A 27302-nucleotide genomic window follows, 5' to 3' on the forward strand; every position below is an offset into this window, starting at 1 on the left:
ACCTTCACAGATTTTGTGAGGATGATGGTGGAAGCCATCCCTTTTTCAGTTGTTAATGGAGGAGGATGCCAGGCACAAAATGCTTGAGATCCTCCAGTTCGTGGAGCCTCCTGAGAAGATCATGGCAGGCCCGATATACGGGATTCTTAAGGAGTTGTTGCTGAGGATATGGGAACACCCCCTCACAGTGCCTCCCGTTAATAAGAAGGCAGACAGGGTCTACCTCATCCAGAAGGCCGCTGGATTCAATAAGCATCAGCTGCTCCACAAGTCGGTGGTCAAATCTACCCTCAAGAGGACCAAGCGCTCTCTCAGACTCATTCCTCTGCACCCCCAGAGAAGGAGCATAGAGCGATGGATGCTCTTAGGAGGAAGGTATTTTAAGGCACCATGCTCATTGTCTGCATTGCTGCCTACCAGCTCTACATGAATTAGTATTCACGGGACATCAGGAAGCAGGTGCAGGAGGTGACTTAGCAGCTGTGTCTCGGGTCCTGGTGACTTCTAGAAAACCTTTCACTAGAAAGTCCTGTGGACTGAAGTGGAGGAGGTTTTCCGAGTGGTGTGAACAGAAGGCCCTAGAGCCATTCTCCTGCCCCACACAAAACTGTTTGACTACCTTCTACAACAATCAGAAGCTGGCTTAAAAAACAACTCCATTAGAGATCATCTTAGTACAAGGTGTAGATGGTTCATCCATCTCTGTACAGCCTATAGTTGTATGTTTCTTGTGGGGCCTGCTTCAATTGAAGCCTCCCCTAAGGCCTCCCACTGTGTCTTGGGACCTCAACATAGTGTTAGCTCAGCTGATGAAAGCTCCCTTTGAGCCATTGCACACCTGAGCAGCTGCCTCAACAGCAGCAGGATAACCTTATGTTGCTGGTCTATAAGGGCATGGAGCATGGAAAACATGAGGTCCGTGTGACCTATGATTTTTTTTGAGATGGCATCGAGTCTCTGCAGCAGGATTCAGCGCCTGCAGAATGGCATGGCTGCAAACCTTGGATCTCTGACCAAAGGTACAGGAATGACTCGTTGACATGCCGTCTACTGAGGAGAATCTCTTCAGGGATAGGGTGAGAGATGCTGTAGCCCAACTTCAAGACCACCATGAGACCCTTCAACAACTCTCCGCCAGCACTTCGGACCCATCCTCCTCATCTAGGAGGCTGGTGAGACAGGGGCCAAGAAAGTCTTTTTTTCACCAAAGGAAGTACTATCCTCTACTCCCTCATTCCCGTCAACACCATCAGGGCTCCTATGACGTCCTGGGCAGCAGAGAGCTCGCAAGCCCCAGGAAGCTCCTCAGTCAACACCGGGGATGGGGTTTTGACTGGGTCAAAGGAAGCGTTGGCCAGTTTACCTGCACCTGAGACAATGAACCCTCCAGTCAGGGGCAGGCTGCGATTCTTTGCAAACCAGTGACCCAGTATAACCTCGGACCAGTGGGTTCTGTCCATCGCCTGTCAAGGTACCAATTTAATCTATTGGGTGTCCCACCAAATTTCCCTCCATGCCCATCTTGGGGACTGGTAGCACATCAGCAGGTATTACTAGTGGAGCTCTCCTCCCTCTTAACAACAGAGTGGTCAAGCCTGTATCACCAGGGCAAAGAGGGCTGGGATTCTACTCCAGGTTCTTCCTGATTCCAAAGAGAACATTCTTTTGATAAGAATAGGTTGGGCATTGCCGTTGCCAAACAGACACTATCCAATTGGCTAGCAGACTGCATCTCCTTCTATTATGCCCAGGTGGGACTTCTTTTAGGCTGTCATGTCAAGGCTGATTCTGTCAGAACCATGGCAGTGTTGGTGGCCCACTTGTGAGCAGTTCCCATGGAAGAGATATGCAAGGTGTTACGATTGCCGCCCGCGGGAGGCCCGCGGTGTGGCCTTCTCACCTTCCCAGACAGAACTCAGCGCTCAACTCTGTCGTTGGTGGCAGTCGACCGCTGGCTCCGATTCCAGGCCCCTGCCAGTGTCCCTGCCTCTGCCATGCTGCCCGGGACCTCCAGCCAGGATTCCTCTTCCAAGCGGAGAGACGCCGCCAGCGGCACTATGCCCCTTCCTAGGCACGCGTGCAACTCTAGATCTTTTAAAGGGCCCGCGGCGGGAACCTGGCTGCGGACTCGGATGCTGACATCATCACCCTCAGCATACTTAATCTCAGGCAGTGCTCCTAAGCATTGCCTTTGCAACAGGTCTCCTCGGATCCCTGTTGATCAAGTGCTTGTTGCTTCTAGAGATTCGTCTCTGCCTTGTGTTCCTGATTCATCATTGTTCCTGGTTCCAGTTTCCTCGCTCTTCCTTCCGCTTCCGCTTCGGACTGACTACACAGATTTGAACTTTGCTTTGCCTGACTTTGCCCTGTGACTCTCTCCAAGCCCGACCTCTGCTACGTCTGACCTCGCCTGCCTTCTCCAAGCCTGACCTCTGCTACATCCGAGCTCACCTGCCTTCTCTAAGCCTGACCTCTGCTACACCTGACCACGCTTGCCTTCTCCGTGCCCTGACCATTGCTATGGATAACCTTACTATAGACTCTTTCTTGTCCAGAGTTCTACGTTGCTCACCACAGCTTCCATTGGCCACCAGCCTCCATCTGAGTTGACAGAGATGACTTTGCCTCTACCCTCTGGACGTGGACTTTCAAGGCTTCGGCCTTTCTTTGCTCAACACCTTCAGCCATTCCCTGTTCCTTGGTGCTTGGGTTTTAGTTCTGCAACCCATCAGGGATAGACTTACGCCACCTGCTGGCTGCTGTCTCTGGGCTGAACCAACTATCTTCATTTTCCTATCTCGAGGCCCGCCTGTCTTGCTGGCCTTGGCACCCAAAGGCTCAACCCGAGGGGAAGGTGGGCTGGTATAGGTGAAGCTCCAGTGGCCTCTAGCTTCAGCCCACTCCACCTGCTGATGGTGGGGACCCTTGGGCCCTTGACATGGGTTGCGTCAACCCCACCTCAGCCCAAGGATCCACCTCCAGCGCAACACAAGGCTGCAACATGGAGTTCTCTCCACACATTCACATCCCTTTACTGTCTGGATAGGGATGGCCAACACAAAAACAGTAGATTCAGCCAGTCTGTCCTTCATAACTATTTGAGGTGTAGAGCCCAACTCTCCTGCCTAGGGCCTGTTGTTTGGGTTCAGGCTGTTTCCCCTCTCTGTTACAAACAGTACCAGTGGTGTGGTGCCCATTGGCACCTGGTTGGGTGTCTGTTGGTTCCCTTTTGTGTTGAAGAGCAGCTTGTAGCTAGGGATTCACCTATGTGTAAGGACTTTCATCCTGTTTGTCCTCGGAGAATACCTACTGTAGGTAAGCAACTCTGCTATCCTTGCCTATCCTTGCTTCTTCTTCTCCCTCCATGTGCTTTTTCCCTTTTCCCCCTGCCAGCACTTTCTTTCCCTTTTCTCCTCTTCCTTGCTTGGCATAGTGGTACAGGGCTTCGGAATATGGGGTAGCTCCAGGCCATAGTGTCTTGGCATGGGCACTGCCAGCGATAACAGTGTTTTATTGCCTGGGCTGGGCCCCAACATTACTGGAAATTTCTTGGCCTAGCAGCCTCGCTAAGCCCCAACCTTGGCAGCAGCATAGGCAGTTTCTTAGCCTGACACTGGCAGCATCTATGGCTTCTGGGTTCAGGTTGGCCTTCCAACATCAAAGATGTCTTCTGTGCCAGAACAGGCAACAAGTTCTGAATTTTAGGCATCCGAGTGACCTAACTCCCATGTTTTTCCACTTCTGTCTTCTGGAATGACTGTAGTTCAGTCTGCTCCTTTAAATTGCTGGCAAGTTACAACAACTTGAAAATATTCAGGCAGATCTGACCCATAAATTGCTTCATCCAAATCATTAAAATCATCAGTATGTCCTGCACAGTAAAATTAAATTTGCCATGGATAAAGCAAGGCCGCCATGGTCATTTGTTTTCTAAAATAGTTCTATTTAATACAAAAAACGTGGTTCCTATGTGTTAACTGGACAATAAGAATTAGGCCCATGGAACCTCTGATGGCTCTTGTGCTAATGGACCTCTGAAAGCTATTAGCTTCCAAAAGAAGTTCAGGAGATGAATTCTTGTCGCAGAGTTTTGTTTAGCCCCTGTTGTTTCAGAATTTTGGACTGTATAATGGCTCTTCTGTCTTTTATCACTTCTCTTTGATGACATGACCCTGACTATTAATCAAGTGCCATTTCAAAGATGCCCAGTCTGTGATCAGGGGATATGACACATAGAAGGAGGAAGATGGAGATAAAAGGACCATTTGCTTAGTTCTTGGGACAGTTTAAAATGTCTACAATTGTTTGACTTCGTTTTCTAGTAGGGACTGTTCACTTTGAATCTTTACCAGAAGTAGGGGATACTGCTGCTTTAATTTACCAGAGCACCAGTGATTGAACTTTTCAGTACTCTATATACCATATCCTTTGTGAATATCAAAATAGAAGCATTTCTGTTCAGAATCATCAACAAAATCAATAAAAATGTTACAATAGGCAACCTTTGTAGAGGAGATGCATGCAGAGCTGCTCTAGACCTTTTACCCTTTGTTACAGCTTTTAAAAACTTTTGTTAAGCCACCTAAAATTCAGTGGAGAAGGATTTACACTCAGCAGTATTTTGCCTTCCCCCAGCCTGATCCCACCACTCTCCCAACTTCCCATAGCCCGACTCTAGCACTCTTCTCCCTTCCCCAGCTGCGGTCTGCCCATCTTGTGCCATCCTTCGACTGTACAGTTGTGCCTTCTGGGGCTGCATTACTTTGAGAAAAAGGTGCATTGGAAAGTGGAGAGCGCCCCGTGGTGGCCATCAAGGAAACAGTCTCGACAGACAGATGCCACCAGTCTTCAAATGGATTATATATATACACACCGAGATAGACAATGTTTGCTAACATTGCAAAAATGGAGCTAGAAGGTTCCTGCTGCATGTTTCTAATACTTGTTTTCATTGCTACAAAGAATTATTCTGTGATATTCAGCAAACTTAAGAATAGTATCTGTATGACTAGTTGGCATGGGAATCATAGCTAGAAATAGTAGGAGTGGCAGCCCAGATTATTACTTTAGCATGTAATGGCAAAGGTTACTTCTTGAGGAGATTAGCTTGTAATAAGGAGAGAAACAAAATAGCTATGCACTCTGCTTTTGGCAACATCAGATTCTTCTGTGAACGAATGTGGCACCTCACTTTGAGGATTGGCCTGGGCCCAATGATAGCGATTTTAGAAACAGGGGTACAAATGGCAAAGGGAGGACTGTCTCTGTATAACTTCTCCAGAGGCTGATGTATGTGCAGTGCTAATATCTGATTTCCTAGCAAACCCATAAAATAGAGCCCAGGGATAGGAGGAGCACAGCACTTCTAGCCCAAGGCCAAAACTCATTTTAAGGAAGCAATGCAAAGCAAAGAAAATATTCAGTACAGGGAGGGAGGGGGAAACACGCATCACAACAGGTAGGGAGGAGGGAGGATCGGTCTGCTCACACCGATCCAATCTTTTCCAGGAGGGTATTTGGGGAAGAGGAGGATGGGAGATGGTTCAGGAGTGGGGAGAAAAAAAAAGAAAAGATGAAACATAGCAGAGAAGTCCGGATGCAGAGAGGAAGACTCAGAAGGGTTTGTAGGAAGGGGGATAGGAACAGGAAGCTTTAGGGAGATCAGGATGGATTGTGGGGAGGGGCAAGATAATTGATGGGGAAGAGAATAGGAGGGAAACAGAGAAGTGGAGGGGGTTATAGGGAAGGAAATGGCAATGAGAGGAGAGAAGCATAAGAAGAAGAAGGTAAAAGTATTGGTAGAGAAAGATTAGAAGGAAAAAAGAGCATAAGCAGAGAAATGGGAGGCAGCATCTGGGAATTGGTGATAGTTGGACAGAAGTGAAGAGGAGAGAGAAAGAAAGCTCATAGATGAAAAAAGAAGATCAAACAGGACAATGGAGCCAGAGAGAAACGAAGACAGCAGAGCAACCAGTATTATTCTTTTACTCATGCTGGCAAATCAAACCATAAGAGAAAGTCTGTGAAACCTTCGCTTATCAATGGATGCTGGCAGAAAGAGACGTTTCCCCACATTTTCAATAATGTGAAACTAGGAAGCTCTTTTTTTTTTTTGCCACTAGTTGGCTTGTAAAGGGGTGGTGAGAGAAGGGGATCAGATGCAACTGGAAAACTGCCTGTGATTGTTCCCTCCTCTGCTGAAATGTGACAACATAACAAAGTACCAGCCTCCAAGTTAGACTCCTTGCAAACACACACACCATGCTGCTTTACAAAAAGGGTGCCACAGCTTTCCTGTGCAGAATTTTGTTACCCATAATTCCCGTTGAAATGGAGCAAAGATGTGTGTGTGTGCTTTACTATCTACCAACATGACGCCCCCATTTTACAGAGTGTTATGGGTAAGAGAGTGTTGTGGGAGAACGTTTTTGTCGTACATTCCTGTATGCGTCTTTTTCCTTAGCTGTAGTAAATATTATCATTATTATTTTTTATTTATTTAATGGATTTGATATTCTGCATGTGGCAAAATGCATCCAAGTGGTTAACAGCTGAAATTTGCATCCACAATTGCAAAGCATAAAACAACAAAATTAAATAGTATTATAATTATAGAGGCAAAAACACAATATACAAACCCTCAAAAATAACAGTTTAGCATTATCTTATTTCAGTTGACAAACAAAAATAGCTGAAACAAAAAATGAGATAATGAAAAATCAAAATCATACTATAAAAAAATGCAAAAATAATCATATGCAAGTATCTTGCCTACGCCTTGTATATTCCTGTAAATAGTCCGTTGCAGTTTTTATTTATTGCTTTAATTCCTCCACCTCCTGCTCTTTGTATACTCCTCCTTGTTCGCCCTCCCTGTTCATTGTAATTTCTACCTTTAAAGTTACATTGTAAACCGGTATGATGTATGCATACTAATACCGGTATATAAAAGTTTTTAAATAAATAAATAAATAAATAAATATGCCTAAAATAAAAAAGCCAAATGTTATAGTCATCTCCTTGCTGAACAATAAAAATATAATAAACTAAAAACTAAGAGATAAAAATATCCATAAAATACACAGACGAAATATCCTTTGGCAGATCATTTGAAGCCAGATGTGATATTATTTAGTCAGTGTTCACAGAGGGGAAAAATTATGAGCAAATGCCAGGCTTTTGCACAACAACTGGGACCCACCTCTGCTTTGTCTTATGCAAGGAATAACTAAATAAAAAAAAAGAATCTGGCCATTGCTTACATTTTCTGAAATCAGACTATGTTTTTATCCAAACACTTCTGAATTGCAGTGCAGGGAGTACCCTGGGCCTCCCACCCAACAGACACCCCTCTATTATCCATTGAAGCCAGAATCTCCCATCCCAGTATGAAGCCAGATATCTCACCACCGCCTGGAAGTCGCAGCCCCCCTCACTTAAATAGGTCATCGGCCTCAATGTCTGCTAGTGCGAGTGACAGTGAGAATTTAACTGCATTTTCAAAGTGACAGGTAAGGGTCAGAATATGCAGACGTTGCCAGTGAGAGCTCTGAGTTCTGTCCTGCAATGTCACTTTTACCTGAACCTTCCTGTGATAGGAAACATACAGCAAATAAAAGGGCAATTCACTGGGGAAAACAGAGTCCATAAGCACAAACATTCAAAATACATATACAAAACAAGATTCCAGGAAAGCCAATAGCAAAGCATCTATACCCACAAAGTTAATTATTGATGATATTTCCTCTCTAAACGTTGGCATCTTTTTCGGTAATGCAAATTTATCACATGCATGTTCATTGTGAATAACCTGAAAATGTAGCTGGCTGGGGGGGGGGGGGGGGGGTGTCTCCCAGGACAGGTTTGTGACTCCCTGAACCAGGGGTGGCCAGCCACAGTCCTTGAGAGCCACAAACAGGTCACGTTTTCAGGATATCTCAAAGAATATACATGAGATAGATTTGCATTCACTGCCTCCATTGTATGCAAATTATCTCACGCATATCCATTTTGGATAATCTGAAAACCAAGCCTGTTTGTGGTTCTTGAGGACTGGAGTTGGCTATCCCTGTCCTGTAGTAATGTTCTAAAAAATTGCCAGGTTTCATCTTGATGAGAATCTGGTGAATATTCACAAGCATACATTATGTACAGAAAACTAACAGTGAGGCAAAATTGGAAATATCTGCCCAACCCTACTCAGCAACTGTCACTCATTATAGCCATCTCGAAACACACCTCTCTTATCCAGCCTATAATCACTCTATTTTTAATCTTTCAGTTTGTAGTCAATTACAGGTTCTCAACCTCGTTGTCAGGACACTCCTAACCAGTCAGGTTTTCAGGATATGCACGGTGAATATGCATGAGAGAGAGTTGCATACATTAAAAGTAGTGCATGCAAATCTACATCATGCATATTCACCGTGCATATCCTGTAAACCTGATTGGTCAGATGTGTCCCTAGGACAAACTTGAGAACCTCTGGTCAATTATTTCAATATGGCACCTTCTATGTGATAACTAATATATTGTACCTATTTTTAAGAATTATAAAGTACTATGGGATTCATTTGCATGGAGGAAAGTGTTGAAGATCCAAGTGTTATGTAGTTGGCCAACTTGCAAGGAAGATCAGTAAAGATTCAGAATATGATAAAAAAAAATAATTTAAAAGGCACAGTTTTGGGGAAATTCCCTTCTTTTGATGAAAGAAAATATGGGAAAGGCTGGGTTATTTCTTATGCCTCAGTATTGAATCACAGCTGGAAAAGCAAAATTTGACGCTTCTTTAAAGTAGTTAGCGTCTTCACTGGGTACACTGACCTGTTACCAAGCTGTTACTTAGTTAGCGCAGGCAGCTGTCTTGTTGACCATTTCATTGAGTATTAAGGTCACGTACTTTCTAAAAAGATTACTCTGTGTGTGTGTGTGTGTGTGTGAGACATGACTTGTCATGCTTTAGTGTATACTGCAAAGTACAATGAATGGTGATGCACGTAAGTTTTTTTAATGAAGCATCGTTTTTATTAAAGACATTCATTAACCGAGGTGACCTCTTCCTTTCATTCTGAGCTATCACAGGATGCTAATTACCTTTTATACCTTACATGGCACCTCAGCCATGATTGCACAGCATACTATTGCTGAAGACTGTTATAGCAATTATTGAATTCTTTTTGGCCTTGATTCTCCCAGATTTAGACTTGAAAATATCTACAGCTGCAAGTTATTTGTCATTTTTGGTAAATGAAAATAATTGCATCATATGTTAAATAAACATAGCTCCCAGGCCCTCTGAAGCTTAAAAAAATCAAATAAATCCTCTTTACAGGGGTTTTCAGACCTGCCACTGCTCCCAGTTGCACAATACATTATCAGTCAAATTACAATATAGATGAGTCTGTTTATCATTTTTTAATTTGCAGAGTTAATTTCCTGTTGCTATTAACATCTTGAATTTGGTGGAGGAAGCCATCTGTGAATGCTGTGGCCTTGATATCAGCTTGAGCTGTGTGCAGGAAGCCAGAAATGATTGCCCAGGTCAGAGTGGTGGCCATGTGGAGATTCCCAGGTTCAGTTCCTGAATTAGGTTGTCCTTACCCCAGGTTGGCTGGGGCTCAGAATGCTGCAGAGGCAGCATTCACAGCCCTTGGGAAAGAGTCATGGTCCTCATTATGGATGACATGATGGTCGAATTTAGAGCCCGTGATGCAGGAACCCTGGTGCATGACTCACAGTCTCAGGACGGTGGCTGCACTGACCCAGACTAGGAAAGGATGGTAGAAGTGTCAGTGAACAAAAGAGAAAAATCCTTGGGTAGTTGTGAATGAAGCCAGAATCCCAGCACTGGTCCCTACTAAGCTGGAAGACAAAGGAGGAAGGAGGAGCTACCAGGCCCCCAAAATAGAAAATGCTTGCCCACATTCCAGTTAGTTCACTACTTCATTTAAATATTCTCAAAACCATTATGTGATGCTATTTCATAGGGAGAAAAAAACAGTATCATAAACCAAGGGAAGTTAGTGACCATGCTTTGTAAGTGTTAACAAAGACTCGCACATATGAACGAAAAATCCAATTTCAAATCCCTTGCCCTCATCACCTTACTGGCCGCATCACAGAAGAATAGTCCCTGGCGTGGACATCAGTAGGGTACACACTGCTGCAGGGAGAATGATCAGTGAGTTGCCAGAAGGATCAATACTAGGCCCGAGTCCTCATCAATATATTTCTGGGTGTTACAGAGGAAGAGTTAGAAGGGAATATGTGCCTGTTTGCAGATATCAGGGGGTGGCATCTGCCTTGCAAGTTACCCCCCCATACTTATTTTCCCAAACCGTTAAATTCAGGGCCCTTGCTGGTTTCTTTCTGAGTCCAATTCCCTTTTATCTCTTGCCTTTGAAGCAGAGAGCAATGTTGGAGTTACAGCAGAAGTATAAGGCTTATTGCTCTCTGCTTCAACGGCAAGAGATAAAAGGGAATTGGACTCAGAAAGAAACCAGCAAGGGCCCTGACTTTGACGATCTGGGAAACTAAGAATGGGGGTGACCTGTATGGCACTGCAGATGCTGCCATAAGCTTGCTGGGCAGACTGGATGGACCATTCAGTCCTTTTCTGCCATCATTTCTATGTTTCTACACCAAGCAAAGTTCAAAGAGAAAAAAAAATGCATATTCTCAAAACTTGTTATATGTGGATGATAATTGAGTGTACCTTCATACGATGCGAACCTACCGGGTTCTGCTATCGTGTCTGTGAGCCTTAGACTGGCTTCTAATCATTAGGTACCTCAATAAGATGGTTAAATTCTGTTGTTGTCCACCAGTATTGCACTTATCTCATGTTCGCACAGTCAGTCTCGTGCCGCCGACACCGGGGTGTTTCGGAGCAAGGCTCCTTCTTCAAGGGCAGTACTTATGTAGAGAGAGACTGCTTAGACACTGTGGAAATGAGTATTACTGATCGCACTGCTAACGTCAAGTCCACAATATTGAAACTACCGCGATTGCAAATTTCCACAGTGTCTAAGCAGTCTCTCTCTACATAAGTACTGCCCTTGAAGAAGGAGCCTTGCTCCGAAACACCCCGGTGTCGGCGGCACGAGACTGACTGTGCGAACATGAGATAAGTGCAATACTCGTGGACAACAACAGAATTTAACCATCTTATTGAGGTACCTAATGATTAGAAGCCAGTCTAAGGCTCACAGACACGATAGCAGAACCCGGTAGGTTCGCATCGTATGAAGGTACACTCAATCATCATCCACATATAACATGTATTGATTCATTGTATTAAGTATCATGTTGTAGATATTGGGTTCCATATTTTTATTCTCAAAACTGACATAGTTTGGCCCTTGTACCCAGTCACTTCCTTCCATGCCCCCATCACCCCTCACTTCTCCCAACTGCTCAATCATCCCTTTACATGCTCCTATCATAAGAACATAAGAACATGCCATACTGGGTCAGACCAAGAGTCCATCAAGCCCAGCATCCTGTTTCCAACAGAGGCCAATCCAGGTCATAAGAACCTGGCAAGTACCCAAAAGCTAAGTCTATTCCATGTTACTGTTACTAGTAATAGCAGTGACTATTTTCTAAGTTAGCTTAATTAATAATTAATTCTGCCCTTCCCTCTCCCTTTCCCCTCCCAGAGTACTTCTGACCACCTCTTTCCTACCCATTCCTGTTCAGCATCCCCCACTCCCCTCTCCCCCAACCCAGCAGTCCCACACCTCCATCTCTCTTCCCTGCCCAGCTGCTCCAACCCCTCCCTCCTCCACTTCTCCCCCCACAGCAACCCCAACCTCCTTTCCCCCATCCCTGACTCCCTATCTCCCCATGCCTTCCTGCCCAGTAGACTCTTGAATTCCTATCTTTCCATGCCTTCCTGCCCAGTACATTTCCCCCTCATCCTGGCTCCCAGCCAGCAGAAAAACTTCAGTCCAATCCAGAGTCTCCCTCCATCTTTATCAGCAGCGGATGAGGTCAAGAAGCATTGAGGAGAGGAAGATGAGGAGGCAGCAGTAGCGGATCTACAGAGCATGCACATTTCTCCCTCATGCTCCTGCTTTCACATGCAGGTCCCATGGGGTGAAGAGAGCATCAGCAGCCTCGCTGCCAGGCAGAGGAAGATAAAGTTGGTGTCCGACGGGCCCATATGAACAGGAGTTGGTGATATTGCGCTCTGATCTGGGTGAAGGAGGTGGGAACAACTTCCCACTGGCCAGGAAGAGGAGAAGGAAGCCGGAGCAGCTTCCTCTCATGCCCAATAAAAGAGAAGTCAGCCAACTCCTGCCCAGACTGATGAGGAAAGATCAGTCTTCTGCTGGCTTTGTGATACACCTCCTGGGACTTCACAACACACTAGTGCAGGGCTACCCGAACCTGTCCTGGGAATCCCAATTAGATAAATTTGCATATACTGAGTCTCCATGGTATGCAGATGTATCTCATGCATATTCATTGTGGATATCCTGAAAACCCGACTGGCTGTGGGGTCCCCAGGACAGGTTTGGGAAGCCCTGCACTAGTGTGTCCTGACACACCTGTTGAGAACCACTGCTCTAGATGGATAACCATGGACTGGGAGCTAGGGCCATCTAGTGGAGACCTCATAGCCTCTACAAAATGAAAAGCTTAAGGAGAAAGGATTATCCTATAATGCTGATGGGAAGAAAGCCCAAAGGATTTTGAGAGGATACGTTTTCACTGAGAGGGTGAGAGACACCACTTCAAGCAGATGTTATGGGAGGCAAAATAGGGGCAGAATTTAAGCATGCGTGAGATAAACATAAAAGAGCCTTAATGATAACAGGAGGGAGAACCTGCGACAGCACAGTAGGCAGGTACAAGGGGGCAAACTAAGTGGACTAACTGGCCCTTAAGTGCCAGCATCTTCTGTTTCCATCTCACACATGCTTGCTTTTTACCACACCAAAGGTTCAGTTTCCAATCCATCTCTTCTGGGACACGATGCCTTGACAACTCGAAACTGCACTATACAGAGTAACCTAGCGCAGGAAGAGTGACAGATGAGGGAAAGAGATACACATTTGTCTCACACAGCAGAGCTACCATCAACCTTCAAAGTTCCACAAGCCAAAACACACAGCAACGCAGAAGTCGCACACTGCAAACTACACAGCTACAACACACACACACACACACACATCTCATACCTCAACCAGTTAGCAAGATACCAAGTCCGGGTCAATACTCCGGCTAGGACTTAAAGTGATGATACATGATCTGATCTCTCCAAGACACTACCGTGCTATCTGCTTGCACGTCCTCTTTCTCAGACCAAGGCACATAGAGCCTGCAGCCCACCACAGAAGCTTTAACTTATGTGATGTGGCTAGTACAATTCTAACTGAATTGCAGCTAATCAGCAATTTACGGCAATATTAATTGAGCCATACAATCCCCAGCTTTCTGGGTCTTTGCTCACAGGCCATAGAAACTCCTGAGTAGCAGAAAACTGAGTCCAGAGGATAATACATTGGAAATCCAGTTTAACCACCCCTAATCTGTAAAGGATTGCCAGACTGACTGCTTTCTCCTCAGCAAAGATGGCACAGTGCATATTCCGTCCAGTGGTGCTGCCTTCATTTGTTGTGATGAATGACTGGAAATTTGGATTTTTTTGCTGTAAAATTGTCATAATAAGTATGTTAATTGGGTGAACTGGGATATGCAAAAACATGAATCTTTGGATAGCAGTTTTCTTCAAGGAGAGGGTGAGGGACTAAAACAATATGTTATTATGCACTTTTGACTCTACATAGCAGTGATATTCACTTCCAGTCCTTGAGGGCTGCAAACAGGTCAGGTGTTCAGGATATCCCTAATGAATATGCAGGAGATACATTTGCATACAGTGGAGACAGTGTGCATGCAAATCTGTCTCATGCATATTTATTAGGGATATCCTGAAAACCCAACCTATTTCTGCCCCTCGAGGGCTGGGAGTGAATACCACTGCTATGTGGCCTCATTACACATATTAAATCCACTGAATTTGCTGCAGCATGAAACAAGCACCCATGTTACAGAAACACTGCCAAAGTTTGAGATTTGTGAGCTGGTGAAAGGCTAAGCCTAAAAAAGATATTATAGAGGAATGGTTGATTAGTGACAACACAGACAAAACTCATAATCTGCTTGAAGCAGGAGGAAAGTTGTTCATTGTCATGGTGTGAGAATTATTGGGCATTGAAGACGAGCAGAACCTCAGAGGAAATTATAGCTGCTGTATTACATGATATTGGCTCCTAATTAGAATAACCATGATATCAATAATAAAACTCATCGCTTTTATTGACCAGTACCGTTCAGTGATGGCATGAAATATTTTGCAGGAAGATATACTATAGTTGCAGGTGGCATGTCAAGCTCACAAACATCAGGTAATATAGAAAGTTTAGTATGGTGCATTTTATTTTCCTATTTTCCTAATATGTTTGTTCTTATTTACAGGGGTGTAATAGGAAAACAGGGATATCAATGTCAAGGTAAGAGAGACATTTTTTGGGGGGCCCTGATTTTTGAGGTGTGATAAATCCTTGTAGAACGAGTTGTACTAAATGTCATTGGTTAGGATTATCTGAACAGTAGCTTCCACCTATAAGGTGCTCATGTTGCAAGAATGGCCTCATGACTATAAATCTGGACAGAACCATTAGCAAGTCACCTGGCTGGTGGGATGCTGTTGTTAAGTGCAAGAGCACCTCATACACAACATTGTTTAAATGCCAGATTTGAGAGCATTTTTTTCCTGCAGCTCTGTGCGCATTTATAATATGTTCATGATTCACCGTGAGTTCCTGTTATTGTTAAGAATAGTATCACTGCATTTTTGAGATGACAGAGCTGATGGGTATTGCTGTGCAATTGTCATACTCTGAGTCCGTCAGACTCTGTGGAGGAAGGAAAGGCTATTATAGCTCACTACAAACCATCAGCTTTTGGGGCCTAATTTTAAAAGTGTTTGCATTAGACACTGCAGAAGAAATTTTTTGAGAACATCGTGGGTCCTATTGTGTTTCAAACATCTTTTCAAAATATCAGAGACTTTGTAGCCAAGTAGTCTGTGTTATAAGAACAATTTGGCTTGAAGAATGAAATTATCTAATCCCAGCGTTACATTGTAAATAGCATGCAATTGCTAGCAGCTGTAATACAGTAGGATACCTTTTATCCAGAATAGTTGGGGGCAAGGCCATTCCAGATAATGGATATTTCCAGATTGTGGTAGTTCTCCCTTTGCTAGTACCTCACTCTATCCCTCCCACTCCCCTGCAACCTGATCCGAACCAACTCAGCCTAGCGCTTCTGTGACCCACTCCTCTGGCAGTCTGGTACCCTCTCCCTCTCACGCAATTTACAGTCTTAGCTGTTTGACCTACACAGTAATTCCAGAGGAATAAGTTACAGAAGCGCTGGGTAGGGCTAGGTTGAATCGAACAGGGGGGGGGGGGGGGGGGGGAGATAAGTTTGGATCAGGCCACGGTTATGAGAGAAGGTGCTGGGTTATAATGTCCACTGAGCACCAGATTCCAGAAAATAAAAGTTTTTCTGAATAATAAAACACGTACCAGGAAGCATGATTTATTCTAGCTATTAGGAGTTTCTATTTATACTTATAGACAGCTCATTTTCCTAAAGCAAAACCCAAAGCAGTTTAATATCTAGAAGATGTAATACATCAATATAATAAATGATATAATAATAATAATAATAATAATAAATGTCCCTTATACGGACCTATCATGAACCTGTTCTCAACATGTATCAAACAGCTAGACTATCACTCCCAAATAATACAATAAGTTCTGCATCGAACAAAAATGCACCATATTAAAATACATCAGAACAAAAATATAATATAATAGCAAAATATAAATCAACAAAAAATATACTTTTCCCAATAATTTTGGGTAATGAGTGCTCTACTAGGAGCCCTGGTATATGGCCCCTAACTGAGGAACATCACTGCAATGATTGGGCTAAAGTCAGTTGGGAGGGGATATAAAATAGAGAAAACATGCCTGGGGAGTTGTAAATAAAGGCTCATGGTGATGGATCCCAGCCATGGTTCCAATAGAGGAGCGGGAAGAAACCACCAGGTCAAAATAAAAGGCAAAATATTATTGACAAGGATCTCTAAGAGCAGCGACCTGAAAAAAGATATTATTGGCTATTTTTGGCTCACAAGCCTTCAGTTCATAAAACTCATACTTTTCAGGAGTGTTTTTTCACGCTGGTTAATGATTCTAAGGTTTGTGCACTCTGCTTTCAGTTTTGTGATTGTAGAATGTATATGAACTCACTGAGATTTATATTCAGCCTCTATGCGCCTCGACAAGGTAGCCAGATAAGCTTAGCTGTGCCACTGAATATATCCAGCTTTCCTAAAATTAATCCCCATAAATACATTTACCCAGCTAATTTTAGGACAGGGCTACAGGGCGACCAGAGTTAGCCAGATAAGTCAATTCCTCCCCAATATGCCTAATCCCCTCCCATCACTTTAACCAGGTAAGTATTTATCTGGATAAGTGGCATCCGCTGACCATGGCCGAATATTTAAAGCGCGCCACTTAGCCAGATAAATCGGAACTTATCCGGCTAAGTGGTAATGAATATGAACCTCACTGGTTTTTCACTCTTATTTTTCATTTTGTTTTAAGTTAGTGAAAAAATGTTAGTGGGTTAAATTATATTCACCTTATTTCTTTTTTTGGGTATTAGTTAAACAGTTTATATACCCAGGCTTGACCCATTTCCTTTTTTTTGTCATCTGAAAGAACAGCATCTTCTGTTCAGAACTTGGGGCAACTGTGAGAACCCCTGGGTTTGCCCCTTCTACCCATGGGATTTCTGTGTTGTCTCCATTATGATCTGTGGTGCTTCAATGGAATTCCTGCAATTGATCTCTTACGGCCTGGAAATCTCTTACAGTCATCTGAAGCTTTTCAGTATGTGGTACTGCCTGTCACCCTGCTAGCACAGGCATCATTGAGAAGCAGAGAACTGAAACATTCTGAAAAAGGTTAGGCAACTAAATGAATATTTGGGAACATATCTAGCTAAATTCTAGCCAGCTAATAAGTTAGGTGGCTAGAATTTAGCAGGATAAGTTAGAGGCATTCTGGGGGTGTAACTGGGTGGAGTTGAGTTACCAGGCTAAGTTAACTGGCTAACTCCAATATTTAGTTAGCTGGATATCAGCTAGTATCACGATTCTGCCTGCTATACAGCCCCTGCTCCACCAGCAGAGGTCATCAGGGAGCCTCGCTCACAGCTTCTCTAGCCGCCTCCCTGCTGATAACATAGCGTGGCAGTTCCAGACCTATTTAGCCCAGCCTTGCATACACTACTTGCCTCTTCGAGTCACCTCAGTTCCTTGACTTGGCCATTTTTGTCTGGTGGCCTCTCTGGCCTCTTGCCTTATGGCTTACCTTGGCCTCCTGCCTTTTCATGTTGCCTTTCTTGGCCGCCTTGCCTTGTGGCCTTCCAGGACTCCCTGCCTTGCTCTATGGCCTCCCAGGCCTACCTGCCTTGCTATGTGGCCTTCTCGGCCTTCCTGACATGCTCAGGAGTCTTTTGGGCCTTCCTGTTCCACCTTGCAGCCTTCAAACCTTCTAGGTTTGCTTAGCCCAGCCTTATGCCCAGTTTGGGCCTTCTTGTCTATTGTTGGGTTTGTTTTAGTCCTGTGCAGCCCAGGCCTTGCCTTGTCTTGTCCTGTTCAGCCGTGTCTCCAGCCCTAGCCTGGTCCTTGATTCCAGCCTATGTCTATAGCCCTGCCTGTATTTAGCTCTTGCCTGCCTCCAAAACTGGGTTCCAGCCCATGTTCTACTTCCCAGCATGTGCCTTGTTCCAGCTTCCAGTCTGTGCTGTGTTCCAGCTTCAGCCCTACTTCTAGACCCAGCTCGTCTGGTTCCAGCTAAGTCCTGCCAGCCACCAGAACCCAAGGGCTCAACCTGCAGGGGAGGTGGCTGGTACAAGCAGAAGATCCAGTCTGGTCTTCCCCAGAGACTGGCCCTTCTCCTGTAGGGGTAATCCCCGATCCCAGCCTGCCTGACCATGACAGCCAGCTAATTCTGATCAGGCCAAAGTGCTGTCCTAAAGTTAGCCAGCTAACTTAAAAATAGCCGGCTATATTCAATAGTGCGGCTGCACTATTTTTATACAGTACCTTCAAAGTTAGCTGAATAAGTTTATCCAGCTAACTTTGTTATCCAGAGTGTGTCTGAATGTGGACCTCTAGACTCTTTTCCATCCTGCAGCTTCCCCCCTCCCCTCCCATACACACGCCCACACAAAAAAAAAAATTATTGGAACATTTAAGTAAGCAAAGACAACAGAAGCAATGAACTAAAGACAAAGCAAGTGCAAAGAGGCTAGAACTAGATCTATAAAAAAGAACATAAAAAAGATAGTTGTTACGTTTGGCGGTACATGGAACTCTACCACAAGCCACCACAATTACCCCAGACACTGCCAGCTGTTGGACCCTACTTTTGTGACTGGGCACCACTGGACTTCCTCCACACAGTAGGATGCCGCTAGAGCTACCACCTCCCAACTCCCTCCATAGGTACGTGCACGCCCGGTGTTATCCCATTTAAAGGGCCCAGGGCGGGAATAGGCCACAGCACCCATTGATGACATCACACATCTTAGTCCTATATATTGGGCTTGCCTGACATCCCTACCTTGCCTCAGCAATAGATCCTCTTACCTCAAGTAGTGTGTTGCCAGCTTCCTTCCTCGCTCCAGCCTTGCCTCGTCTCTCCAGTGTTTCCTTATCTCTCCAGTCTGTCCTGCCTCGTCTCTCCAGCCCTGCCTTGTCTTTCCAGCCTGCCCAGCCTTGTCATATCCAGCCTCCTCACCTGCCCGTTAGTCCCATGTCAGTCCACCCTGTATCCTCTTTGTCTTTCTTTTGGACTGACCACTAAATCTGACCCCTTTCCTTGATTTTGATTACTCTGATTGCTGCCTGCCTCTGACCCTTGTCTGGCCCTGGATCCTTGTCTATGTCAGCTCACAAGAGACCATTGCCTAAGTCCTGCCAGCCCCCTGAGCCCAGGGCTCAACCTGCGTAGACATGGGCTGGTATAGGTGAAGTCCTAGACCAGTCTCTTGCCAGCCAGCCTTTGCCAGCTATCGGTGAGGGCCCACAGGGCTCACCCAATATTCTGTGCCAACCTCAACACAGCCACAAGGGTTCACAATGCAATAGCATATCAAGGACAGCCGATTACCATGGGGCCGATGCAATAATCTTAGCGGAAAGTGGGCGCTGACTTTTCAGCGCACGCTTTCTTAATGCATGCATGGCGCCTGCAAGGGAGGGGCCATGCAATATGTAAATTAGGGGCTCACGCTAGGAAGGAGATGCTAGGGTCGCTTGTGCAACCTTAGCACCTCCTTGCTAACGCGACCCGCTGCGGCTGCCGATTATGAAGACCGACGCCGGTAAACTCGGCTTCGGTTTTCATAACCGGCCGTCTGCCAGTAATGAAAACGGCCGCCGATAAACTTGGCGGCCAATAAACTCGGCGGCCGTTTTCATTACTGGCAGACAGGCAGGTTATGAAAACAGAGGCCGAGTTTACTGGCGTCGTTCTTCATAACTCGGCGGTCTGCCAAGTTATTTATTTATTTATTTTAACTTTTAAAAAAGAAGTATAGAAAAGTAGTTTTTTCTGTTTTTCTGTACTTCTTTTCAATGCACTCAGCTATTAACGCCTGCTCCAGGCAGGCGTTAATATCTGAGCGATAAATGTGCATCTGAGACACACATTTATCTTTTTGCATGGGGAGTGAATAGGCTCATTCACATGCATTTACATTTGCATATCTCATTTGTATTTGCATATCTCATTCACTCTGCGTCGGACGCACGTTAAGGGGCGGATTTTCAGACTCCGCGAATAGGCCTACTTTTGTTTGCGCTCCAGGCGCAAACAAAAGTACGCTGGATTTTAGTAGATACGCGCGGAGCCGCGCGGATCTGCTAAAAACCTGGATCGGCGCGCGCAAGGCTATCGATTTTGTATAGCCTTCGCGCGCCGAGCCGCGCAGCCTACCCCCGTTCCCTCCAAGGCCGCTCCGAAATCGGAGCGGCCTTGGAGGGAATCCTCTAACGCCCTCCCCTCACTTCCCCTCCCTTCCTCTACCTAACCCACCCGCCCAGCCCTGTCTACACCCCCCCCTTACCTTTCTCCGGGGATTTACGCCTCCCGGAGGGAGAAGTAAATCCCCGCGCGCGAGCGGGCCTCCTGCGCGCCGGGCCGCGCCCTGGGGGCGGGTACGGAGGGCGCGGCCACGCCCCCGGACCGCCCCGGGCCGTAGCCACGCCCCCGTACCCGCCCCCGAAACGCCGCGACGACCGGGCCCGCCCCCGACACGCCCCCCTCGGAGAACCCCGGGACTTACGCGAGTCCCGGGGCTCTGCGCGCGCCGGTAGGCCTATGTAAAATAGGCTCACCGGCGCGCAGGGCCCTGCTCGCCTAAATCCGCCCGGTTTTGGGCGGATTTAGGCGAGCAGGGCTCTGAAAATCCGCCCCTAAATGCGCACTAATCCCCCTATTGCATTAGAGGATCGATTAGCGCCTATTTATCCCGTGTCTGACTGCTGAGCGCACTCTATTGCATCGGTCCCATATTTTTTGTACCTCTCTGAAAGCGGCTGTTCTGCTCTTTAAGCAATCTGAGTACTTCTCTTTTGTCATTTGCAATGTTAATGGTGTTTGCTGTCTTTAATATGCAATGGCTGAATTTTTATGCATGTGTTTCAGTTTTCTACAACTTGTGAAGACATGTTAATGATCATTGGTAAAATGTGGAAGATTACCTTTACTATTGCAGGAAAAAATATACTTTAAAAATCACATCACTGATTACATCACACATGATGTACTTGTTTAAATGGGTGTGATTCAACCACATTACCCATTCTTAGGTACCCAGGCATAATACACTATCGTCAGTGCACAATTGCGCAAATGCATTCAGTTTTTCAAGGATCATATTAGACAGTCCCCTTCTCCTGCAAACAAATATAATGGCAATTATGTAAGGTATATATGTACCACCAGTGTGTAGGACACATATTCTGTTTATACTGTTCCAGTGATCTGCCTGTGGCATTCAAAAATTAGAGAACTCCAGACCTTTCCATCCAGGACCCACTAAAAAGCTGCTATGTGACCAAATTCAAGAACCCAGAATAGAAGAAAATGAATCCAGTTTTCAACTGTTTTCCATTGCAATACCATAACTTCCAAATTAGAGCATTATGTATGAACTGCAGCAACAGGGTCAACATTATGTCCTATGCTCAGAAGTCAGAATTTGGTTTGTGCCCTTATCCTAGGACATTTCCTTTCAAGACAGGGTTAAAATGTACTTCCTTGAGTAGAATTCAGTTCTAATGTTGATAGTGAACTGCTGAATTTTGGTGAGCTGTGCTGTCTAAATATTTTAGAGATATACAATTACAGCAAGTGAAATATTGCTCCCAAGGCAATTAAGGTACACACAGGGCTTTAGCCAATGTTGATCTCTAATACGCGATGCAATTTGATCTCGCTTCAGAGCCAGATGACAGAAAGTCTCAACTTTACATCTTCTCTGTTTGCAGTTTGCACTTGTGTAGTCCATAAGAGGTGTCATGAGCTTATAATAACGAAGTGTGCCGGACTAAAGAAGCAGGAAACGCATGATGAGGTAAACAATTGCAAAACGAAAATGACACGGCTGAGGAGAAATATTACCGTTTCTGCTCAGCTAATTGCCTCTTCTTTCATAAGTTCAACAAAAGCTTTTGCTTGCAGTCTGCTAGTGGCTATTTATTATTGCGTTACTTGTTGTGCATGACTGGCCTTGCTAGCCCCGCTGACACCCAGCATGTATGGAGTCCCTCATATTCTTGGGGAGTAGCTGTCAGGCAAAGGGTAGAGGTTCTGCAGATAGTCTCGGCATTAGTGGACATATTAACAGCGAGTGAAATTTCCCATGAATGTTGTGTGATGACTGCATTATTTATCCCAGCTTTCCATGCTGTTTACTGAGCTGCTGGCCAGAATGAAGACATGCCTTGGAATGAAACGTTCACAGCCGGTTTTCTGTAGGGGTCCTCATAATAAGCACATTTATGCTCACTGCAGTTTTGTGATACCTTTTATTCACTCGGTATAAAGATTACATGACTGTGTTGCAGCTTCTGATCTTTCAAGCCCATGCTGATTCCTTCTTCAGGCCTGAAGAGAGGGAACTATGTTGTAATGTAGCATCTTTGTATAATTTTTGGGTTGACCCACTGAAACGTATCATGGACTGTAAAGAATCCCATTTCCCAAGGACCTCAATGGAGATAATAGGACTCTGCTGCACACCCACACGTGTTTTGACTATGTGGTAGGACTGAGCAAGTCAGCTGTATCCTGGCGCGGTCCTCATCTTCTTCTTCCTGGGTCACCGCTGGCTCAGCCAAGCAAATCCTTGCTGCTTTGGTGGAAAATATGGTTTTGACCTGGAGTTACCCTGACTCGCACAGAAGTATGAGATGTGATATCCTTTCTGGGATAAAAGCTCAAATGTTGATCATCTACCTCAAAATCATCAACCTACTGTGTTAAATCTACTAAGTTGTTCACCAGATTTGATAACCTTGAGAGATAGGTCTGACCTTTATCCCCATAATGTTGTAAAGTTTTATGGATTCTCAGCAACCATATAGAATGGTGCAAGAAGAGCCAGTCCAGAGTGCCTGAGTTTGATTCCCGGCTCAGGTTTCTTTGCACCCCGAATTGGCTGGGACTGGGGATGCAGCAGAAGCTGCATTCGAAGCCCCTGGTTGATGGGAGCAGAAGGAATCATAGACATTGTACAACGATAGCTCCTTGTGGTCATATTTAGGGCAATCACACAAAAATAGTCCAATATAATACAGATGAATGAATTACATCAATGTCAAAAAACACCTGAAAACTAGATTTTCTTTTTGAGAACCCTTGTGTCATTGGCATCATTCCTATTCGAATGCCTTAAACACAAATATAAACATTTGTAAAGGACTGTCATATCATCCCTGCAACGCTGCAACATCCCTGCAATGCTGGGATCCCTGCAACGCTGCAACGCTGTTGCACCATGATGCTCTATGTTGTTCTCCCCATCCCCCTTCCCTGTTCATTGTACTTTCCATCTATTGTTTGATGTAAACCGATATGATGTGTCCACTAATATCGGTATAGAAAAGCTGTTAAATAAATAAATAAATACATCCCACATGTACTTTGTTATTTATAATGTTTTCCACTGCTCAAAGGTCAACAACAACAAAATTTGAAAAGAAAAGTTGGCGCTGCAGAAGGAAGCTCCTGAAGCAGTAGGTACCACGTCGGGCCATGAATCATGAGTCGATTTATGGGAAGTAATTTGTTCCTTTTATCTTTTATAAGCAAATGAAAAATCAAAAAATATTTACTAACCCTGGAGACCAATGTTTATATATGACCCCTGAGCAGTGAAAATTCTTAGAAATAAAGTGGAATAAACGCGGAGAGTTATCACAGCCTCATTATAAATGTTTATATTTACATTTAAGGCATTTGAATTGGAATGACGCCAATGATACAAGGGTTTTCAAAAAGGAGAAATTTATTTTTCAGATTTTTTTGGCCATATTTAGGGCTCATGATTGCATGGCTCTGGAAGGAGCTCTGGAGCCTGCTCTCCGGATGTAAACTGTCACCACAGTAACTGGGCGGGTAAGTTGGGAGTTGATATAAAATAGGGGAAAAAATCCTCAACTAGTTCTGAATGATGCCGTATGACACCGGATCTCAACTAGGATTCTTCCCAAAGGGAGCCTGCCAGGCTCAGGCCTCAACTAGGCCTATGCCTGGGAGACAAATTTTCTGTATCCCTTCCTCCCCGCAGGACACCAGTTCTGCCCCAGAGCTCTGAACCTTTCCTTCTCTCTCCCCCCAATCTCTGGACCTCAATGATTCCGCTCCAGCGATACTTTCGTAAGACCGCAGTGAGCTTAGGTACTAAATCGGCTTACACTCCCTTACTTCTGGACTTTCATGCTGGGGTCAGGAGCACGTGAGAGCAAGCTGACTTAGTCTCCCTGCTCACTGTAGTTTGATACCATTACTGGAGCATAAACCCTGAGGTTAGGGGCAGGGGTGGGGTATATGGCAAAAGAGAAGGGCTCCGCGATCAGTGGGGATGGGGGCCAGCACGGCACAGGCACTGACAGTGTTTAGGCCTAGCATTAGCTCCCTCCTTCCTCCTCCCCCAAAGAAAGCATTCCAGATTGAAGAATTCCAGACCAAAATGAATTATAAACTGGAGAAGTCTTCATCTAGGGTGAACTAAAATCCCTCATCTGGGGGCCCATCTGGAGGCACATGAGGAAGAGGGAACCATATATTTGAACATTTTTGAAGGGTAGGTTTTATGAGAGAGCAAGGAAGGTAGCTTAATCTTGACAGGCTCTTAGGAGGAATACTGTGGAAATAAACTGTGACATTTTTGACCGGCTAAGAGAGAAACCTCTGCAGAAAAAAGAATTAGGACCTTTGTGGAAGAGTGGCTAATTAAGTCTAGAGCAGCTCATCCATCCTTGGCACATGAATACGCGTTACTCTGAGGTATGATTAATGCATTACCCTGAGTACCAGTGCTCCCTGTAAGCTGTGCATATACGCATGCCCACACACAGTGCGCACAGGAAAAGGAAAATAGAATGGTGGTTCAAACAACACTGTGCACGGATTTGTATACTGCTTCTAAAATGTTGCAATCAAGAACGTTTTTGTGCACACAGCCCACCAAAAATTAGAGGGAACATTGCTGAGCACCCCGTGGCGTTTAACGAACAAAAACAGTCCTGTCAGTAGTGCAATGCAGCAAAACTATGTGGTGATGGGCTGTGATAGAAAGGACAGTCTATATTTCCCTGCTGTATTCAGTGAGATTTGTTAAAGGACGTTTCCCATCTTGTACCTATGAGAAAATCCTTGATAAATTAGATTCATTATATTTTGATGGTCTCCAGAAAGAGGGCAAGGGAGGGCTGAAGTGGTAACCTGACTTGAAGGCCAGAAATCAAATGTTAAAGGAAAGCTGCACCAAAATGTTAATTCCTAATTCTTTTTGAGGTCCATAATTAAAAATATTTAGCCGACTAACTGTTAAGATCCCCGGCTGCGCAAGACCACGATCGGGCCGCCTTACCTGGCCAGGCAGGCGCCCCGTTTCTGCCTCCCCCCATTGCTGCTCTCTGCTGCTGACGCCGACCGCCACAGCTGCGGCCTGCTCACACGATTCCTCCACACGTCGCTGACGCCGAGCTCCGCACCCAGCTCCCTAGGCATGTGTGTGCGCCTCCGCTACAAATTTAAAGGGTCAGCGGCAGGAAAGTCCCCCGTGGCCCGCAGAGATGATGTCAGGCAGGGTGGGTATATATACCCTGCTCTGCCACCAGCACTTCGCCTCTGCAACGGGTCCTGCTCCTTCGTGAGTGCGAGTAGTCTGCATTCCTGATACCTGCCTTGTTCCCAGCGTTTCTGCCTTGCTTCCTGCTCCTGATTTCTGGTTCCAGTGTTCCTGCTCCTTGTCTCCGGCCCCCGCCTTGCTCCTTGTCCCTTCGGATTGATCTTCTGGTTCTGATCCTGCCTGCCTGACTCTGCTTGACCTCTGCCTGCCTGACTCCTCCTCGGTATCCTGACTCTGCTTGATCTCCGCCTGCCCTGACCTCCTGCCTGATTCTCTGACTCCGCCTGTTCGCTGCCTGTCCTGACCTCTGGCCCGTTCTTGGTTCCGCTTGTCTGCTGCCTGCCTCGACTCCTGCTCGTCCGACACCACTTCAGCTTCTTCCTCCGGTTTCAAGCCTTGAGAGACCCGCGCCTAAGTCCTGCCAGCCCCGGTACCCAAGAGCTCAACCTGCGGGGAACGAGGGCTGGGATAGGTGAAGGTCCAGTTAGGTCTTCTTCTTCACCCGTCCCGCCTCCTGATGATGAGGACCAACAGGGGCCCACTCTTGCTGGTAGTGTCAACCTCGTCTTGGCTCAAGGGTCCACCTTTCCAACACTAACTCAGAAGTGAATATTTGGGCACATATCCTGCTAAATTCTAGCCGCCAAATAAGTCAGGTGGCTAGAATTTAGCCCCATAAATTAGGGCCATTCCAGGGGCATAACTGGGAGAAGCTGAGATATTTGGGTAAGTTAAACGGCTAACTCTAATATTCAGAGTTAGCCAGATGGCTTAACTGGTTAAATCTGGTTCAGCCAAACTGCTGTCCTAAAGTTAGGTGGTTATAATTAGGTGGTTATAATTTTAAGATAGCTGGCTATATTCAATAGTGCGGTTGCATTATTGAATAAACCTCCAAAGTTAGCTGGATAAGTTTATCCAGCTAACTTTGCTAGCCGGACTGTGTCTGAATAAGGATCTCATTTCTATTTACCTTTAGGCATGGACAGCATTGAGAATTGACAAAGCGCAAATCATTCACTTGAGAGTGCAAAAGCAATCCTGAGCAACCCAAGCAATGTATCAAAGAGATAAGTTTCTAACTGGCTTTTCTGATTCCAGCAAAATCCTGAAGCTCAAAATGTGCCCTTCATCTCAGCCTCTCAGCAGCTGGGCCCAGTGGAATGTCAGTCAGGACACAGCAGGCTGTATTTTAATAGCCCTTCACTCAGGGTACGAATAGGAGGGATGAATATCAGCATGCCTCAGACTGTGCTGCTGTGTAAAAAAAAATACTGAAGTACATATATTTTTCTGGCACTTGACTGTGATGATAGTGCTTTTCAACACACGTCTGTGTGAAGCTCTTGCTCTAACATGACACTGGATTCTTATGGCTTATGGGATGTGATTTATGGAATTCTAGCCAACATGGCTACTGGCAAGCAGTAGAAGATGCTGAAAGAAATTCAGCTGTAATAACAGAAAGGTAAGATTTCCACTCTTCCCTCAGGATGAATATTGACTACATGGGACATTCACATGAGTGCAGATAAGGTTGCATAGTAAGTGGAGATGTATATTTAAACAATTTAAAATACTGATGACTGTAACTTGTTCTTTGCTTTAATGGCAGGTCGGCTCCCAGCGCTTCAGTGTCAATATGCCGCACAAGTTTGGCAATCACAATTACAAAGTGCCCACATTCTGTGACCACTGTGGTTCATTGCTTTGGGGTCTCATGAGACAAGGTTTACAATGCAAAGGTAAGGAAGAATATTAACATGATA

General features: G+C 45.2%; 1 protein-coding gene across 1 annotated transcript in view; it reads left to right on the plus strand.

The window, feature by feature from the left end:
* The window catches only part of PRKCE (protein kinase C epsilon), a 1012677-nt gene that overhangs the window by 568547 nt on the left and 416828 nt on the right, over positions 1-27302 (plus strand). Inside the window, 3 exon segments of the mRNA XM_029593349.1 lie at positions 14491-14525; positions 21665-21750; positions 27149-27278. Coding sequence (XP_029449209.1) covers positions 14491-14525; positions 21665-21750; positions 27149-27278 — 251 coding nt within the window.

This window comes from Rhinatrema bivittatum, chromosome 3 (assembly GCF_901001135.1).
Source record: "Rhinatrema bivittatum chromosome 3, aRhiBiv1.1, whole genome shotgun sequence".
NCBI lineage: Eukaryota > Metazoa > Chordata > Amphibia > Gymnophiona > Rhinatrematidae > Rhinatrema > Rhinatrema bivittatum.